Source organism: Chrysoperla carnea, chromosome X, assembly GCF_905475395.1.
Source record: "Chrysoperla carnea chromosome X, inChrCarn1.1, whole genome shotgun sequence".
Lineage (NCBI taxonomy): Eukaryota > Metazoa > Arthropoda > Insecta > Neuroptera > Chrysopidae > Chrysoperla > Chrysoperla carnea.
Window position 1 is genome coordinate 20,082,818 of NC_058342.1, and position 5,319 is coordinate 20,088,136.

General features: G+C 29.9%; 1 protein-coding gene across 1 annotated transcript; it reads right to left on the bottom strand.

Moving 5' to 3' along the window:
- Positions 1–541: 541 nt before the first annotated feature.
- Positions 542–3,729, bottom strand: LOC123302131 (glucose dehydrogenase [FAD, quinone]-like). Its single transcript, XM_044884934.1, has 2 exons — positions 3,597–3,729; positions 542–2,638 (listed from the first exon to the last, which is right to left on the bottom strand). The coding sequence occupies exon 2, from the start codon at positions 2,627–2,629 to the stop codon at positions 749–751; it is 1,881 nt and encodes a 626-aa protein (XP_044740869.1). The 5' UTR covers positions 2,630–2,638; positions 3,597–3,729; the 3' UTR covers positions 542–748.
- Positions 3,730–5,319: the final 1,590 nt, after the last annotated feature.

Here is a 5,319-nt window from a genome sequence, read left to right on the forward strand (position 1 = left end):
GACAAAAATGGCCCAGCCTGCATATAAAAACTAATTTTGAAGATTTAGAAAAATTACATCATTGAGATTTTATTACTAATGGTGTAACAATTTTTAATAAAATAGAGTTTTCAAAAGGTTCTTTTTTCATTTCAACTGTTGTGCATTTGAATACTTACAGTTTATTTAAAAAATTTCATAGAAATCTTTGAAAGTGTACTATGATCGCAGACTACTTTTAAAAGAGTTTGTATTTAAAATAATAATACAGCGGAACTTCGATAACTGGAACCTCAAGGAAAATACACAAAATTTCGACTTAAATAGTAGCTCGAGATACAGAGAATTTAATTGCTAAAAGTTCTAAGAAAGGCTCGATTATATTTTACTAACTACGACTTACAGAATCTGATTTATCGACTGTAATAATAATAATATATTTCCAGTAAGAAAAAAATACAAAAAGTACACACAGAGATAATAAAAAATAATTATATAAATTATAATAATTATTATCAGTATTTTATAATTATTTTTTTAACAATGTTTGGGGAGTGCAGTCTGTTTTCAAAACAAATTCAAATGTACACACAGATAAATTCCTCGTTTTTTTTTGTTTTTTTTTGGGTTTTTGTAATATTTTTTACTTTTATTGTACGGTTTTCTTATAATATATATATTTATAAGGTTTTGTTAATACTCGTTCATCATTTATTAGCCGCCTTAAAATTGAAAATAACGTTATATTACGCAACTTTCAAAAATTTAGTTATCCATTATATTTTTTCAAGCCGTTTAAAATAATTTGATTGACGTTCATCATATTCCCAAACATATTATTATAATTATGCCCATTTCCACTCGCGTAATTTACATTATCTTCATCATCGTTCCAAGCTTTTTTAATCAAATCAGCTGCTTTTTCTGCGATCATAATTGTTGGACCATTTAAATGTGCAGATACAACTTCAGGCATAATACTCGAATCAACAACACGTAATCCTGCCACACCATGCACACGCAAGTGAGCATCAACAACCCCAGATTGATTTCTAGGAGCCATTTTGCATGCTCCACATACATGGTAAATAGTTGTTGATAAATGACGTATCTGGCATTTCCAGTATTCATCCGATTCAAAATCATATTGTTGGCAAGCCTGAATATTGTTTTTGCTTAAAGTGGGATTAAATGGTTTCAAAGATGGTTGTTGAGCCACTTTTAGACCTTCTTTAACTCCAAGTAATAATTGTTCGACATCCTCTTGTTCCGTTAAATATTTAAGATCTATAATAGGATCAGCAAATGGATTATTACTACGCAAACGAATATAACCCCTACTTTTTGGTTTTAATAAAAATGGAAATATATTAAATGCTCGATTCACTGCGCTTAAATCAAAAACATCTGCACAAGTTTCATTGCTTAAGTGAAAATTTCCACAAAGTAATTCATTAAAAGTTGAGGAAAGAAGAATTTCCTCATTGGATTGAGTTCCTCCTGACTCATGTGAAAATGTGATCGCTTCAGAGGGAAATTTAACTAATGGACCTGTTTTCTTATTGGCAAACAATTCTTCTTGGTTATCAAAATCGTCTTGAGGGAATAGTGGTTGATTGATTGTAAATTGTAAGCCCATCATAGCGACATGATCCATTAAATTGTCTCCCACAGGTAAATCTTGGATTAACGGAATTCCAAATTCTTCTAAATGTTCTCTGTGGCCAATACCAGACAGCATTAAAAGTTGTGGAGATTTTATGGCTCCTGCTGATAAAATTACTTCCTTTTTTGTGTATATTGTATAGTTTTTTTCCGGACAGGAAAAATCCACACCAATGGCTGTGGTATTCTTAAATAATACTTTCGTAACTTCGCAATTTAGTTTCAAATGAAGATTTTCCCGTCGGATAGGTACTAAATATGCTCTGTTGGAACTTAGTCGGTATCCCGTTTTTACGGTCATCGGTGTACGTCCTATGCCAGTTTGGTTTGGTCCATTTATTAGTGTCACTGGGATACCAGCTTCTTGTGAAGCATTTATGTATGCGTAACTGAGATTACTTCGATAGTAGATATATTCAGCATGCACTGGACCATTCTTCCCAAAATAACCAGGTAAGATTTTAGTATCAATTCCAACATAGTCTTCTAATTTCTTAAAATACTTATGCACATTTTTAAATGACCATCCAGGATTGCCGTAAAAATATTCCCAACGATCGTAATCTGCAGGAGCACCCCGATTATACACCATATAATTCAACGTACTCGAACCACCGATTACTTTGCCACGTGAAACTAAATTTGATCTATTTATTAAACTTAAACTAGCTACATCGGAAGGTTCCGTTTCGAAATTCCAATCAAACGATGATCGTTGATTTGCGGCTGCTTTTCCAGGAATATCCATACGTTTTTTATCTTCAGCACCACCCGCCTCTATTAAAAGTATATCCCATGCAGATATTTCACTTAAACGATTCGCCAAAGCACATCCGGCACTTCCTCCGCCCACAATAATGAAATCATATTCTGATTTTAAATTTTTTGCTTCCGGGTATTGTTCAAAATTCTCGTTTATATCATCATCTCCATTTGTTTTTGAAATGATATAATACAGAATTAATAGTTTCGGTAAGTATTTCATTTTTAAGTACTGAAATTAAAAAATAAAATTCACATTTTTTGACGTAATTAACTGGAATTTATTTTCAAATAAAATGGATTATTTAACTATAAAAAAATAATGTAATAAATGATGTTTGTACAAACATCCAAAAAACCTAATATCATAAATTATTTATTACTTTCTTTATTCAAGGTTCGTTGACCCAAGGTCAAGTTTGAAAATCTGTAAAATAATGGCGCGTTCAATAGGAATTAATAAGAGGAGAACAAAAATTATGAAGTTTTCACTTTATATTCGAAAAAAATGCATGATTCAAAGTTATGAACGGATTGTACAAAGTAGCTCAAACGGTAATAGCCAAAGAGCTGGTCGCCACCTTGACTAAGGTACTCGCCACAAAGCTAAATTTTTTTGTACGATTGATTTAATTATAGTTAAGTATCAAAACGTACTTCTGCTTGGGGCAGCGCGGTTGCAAGAATACCTCGTTTATTTTTAAAATTGTAAATTAAAAAAATATATATATTCTTTCAAACGTCTGCCGTTTACATGTGTTTTAATATATATTACCTGGAATTCTTTAAAAAAATTGGCGAGTACGTTCGTCAAGGTGGCGACCAGCTCTTGGTCTATAAAGCACTGAGCCGGCATAATAGAGGCTGGATGCTTTATTTCTCTTTGAGTGAACTCGTCTATAATCATTAATGTTAAAATGAATTTTTTTTTATTAATCTGCATTTTACATAAATAATAAAAAACAATTTTTGGAAAAAACACCAATATATAGATTTTGGCTTTCCTGGAAGTGAACCATCGCATCCTTCCTAATTTTGGGATTATTATAACAATCACATATACCGTATGAAAAATAAAAGTTATTTATGTTTTAAATCGAGCAAGAGTTAAATGCTCTTAACGCGAATGCTGTCGGGTTAAACTTAATTAAAAAATAATTTAATATATTTTTAAAAAAACATTTACTTACAACAGCAAACAAAATTAAATTAAAAACTTTTTTTTTTAATAAAAAGGCAACAATTAATATTATTCACTATTCTTTTTTGAAACTAACAAGCATAGTGTAAACAAATGAATACAAATTTTATAATAAAAACTTGGTTACTTAATTTATATTTTATTTTTAATATTATTCAAAATAATAATTATTGAATGAAATATTTAAAATATGATTCATTAGTACTGTATGCTACCAACAAAAACAAATGCTATGATAAGATACCTAATAAATAACATAAAAATTAACACTTATATATACCAATTAATAGGACGTATTTTATTATTTCCTTAGTCTGTACGTCATGCTAGTTCAATTTAGATAAAGTTAGGTTTGGTTATGTTGGAACACTAAAACTCTCTTCTTTACTCGAAAAGCAGAGTAGGGATAAACCTATACTTATCCAGAGTAGGAATTGTCAAGTCTGACAATATAACAGTGTTGATCCAAAATAGGAAATTAACCTTTCGTATTACAATCCTTGTTAAAATATTACCAAATCTTATAAATCAAAACTTGGTGTTCCAGCTTTTACCAAAGCCATGGTTAGAGCTAAGAAATTTATTCCAAAATTACCGGTTAAGGAGATATACAAGAATTGAATAATATTAGGGATTTCAATAAAACTTTCCAAATACATTTCTTGATTAGCAAAGTTTCCAAAAATCACAAAACATTCCTAGGTCATTGGGCTTTTTATTATTATTTTATCGTTCAAAGTTAGCTAAAAAAAAAAAATATATATATATATAGGTTATTCTTTTCAATTGGATATTTCTTTATCAAAAAATCTATAGATTGTGATTATAAACTATCTAAAATATTTAATACCATAAAAATAAAAGGTTGATGATATAACAAAAAAATTTTAATTTAATTTTGAGTTCATCGAAGATCCATCATTTGATGAACAGAGACGACTATAGTTACAGTATTGATGATTGAAAAGAGATATCATATATTATCAAATTTATAAGCAGCACTTGCACACAATATATTATATATTTTTGTAGTTGCGTGGTATTGTAAATCTATAAATAGCACATTATTTGACTGCAAAGCATGTATTTGGTTTATATGTATGTACCGTGCAATAAACCAAAACTTTTTTACAATACTGCAGGGAAACAAACACCTTAAGAAATCAATTCCAAACTCGGTAGCCCATGACTCAATTGTCATTTACTCGAATTGATATCTTTTGAAACGAAGTTTCTTATCCCACGTTGTATGATGACTGATTGTTAGCCTGAAAAAGTGTAAGATTTTTACAAGCACGAAACTTTCTTTAAATTAATTTTATTGCTGAAACCTGTTGGTTACAAATTAGAAAATACTGTGTCCAGAGTCACATATTACTATTCTGTGATTAATCCAGCGCTTTCATTTATTTTGGAAGGGTCATTTTTTTTAATTACTCTCGAATGTCGTTAATTAATTTGTGTCTATGATTGAATATGTAGTATACATCTACAGGTTCTTCGTTCCTATCGGGTGTCTGCGTGACAATATTCAAGATGAATGCAAACAAATTTTATTATCATTCTATAAACATGTGAAAACAAACAATTGACATAGTTAATTGTTGAAATGCCATGTATAGACAGGCTTGATTAAAGAAAGTAAAGAAAGATAGTGAGTCTTACACACAAAGTAATAAGAGTATCTTTCTTCTCACTGCCTCAGTGGATAT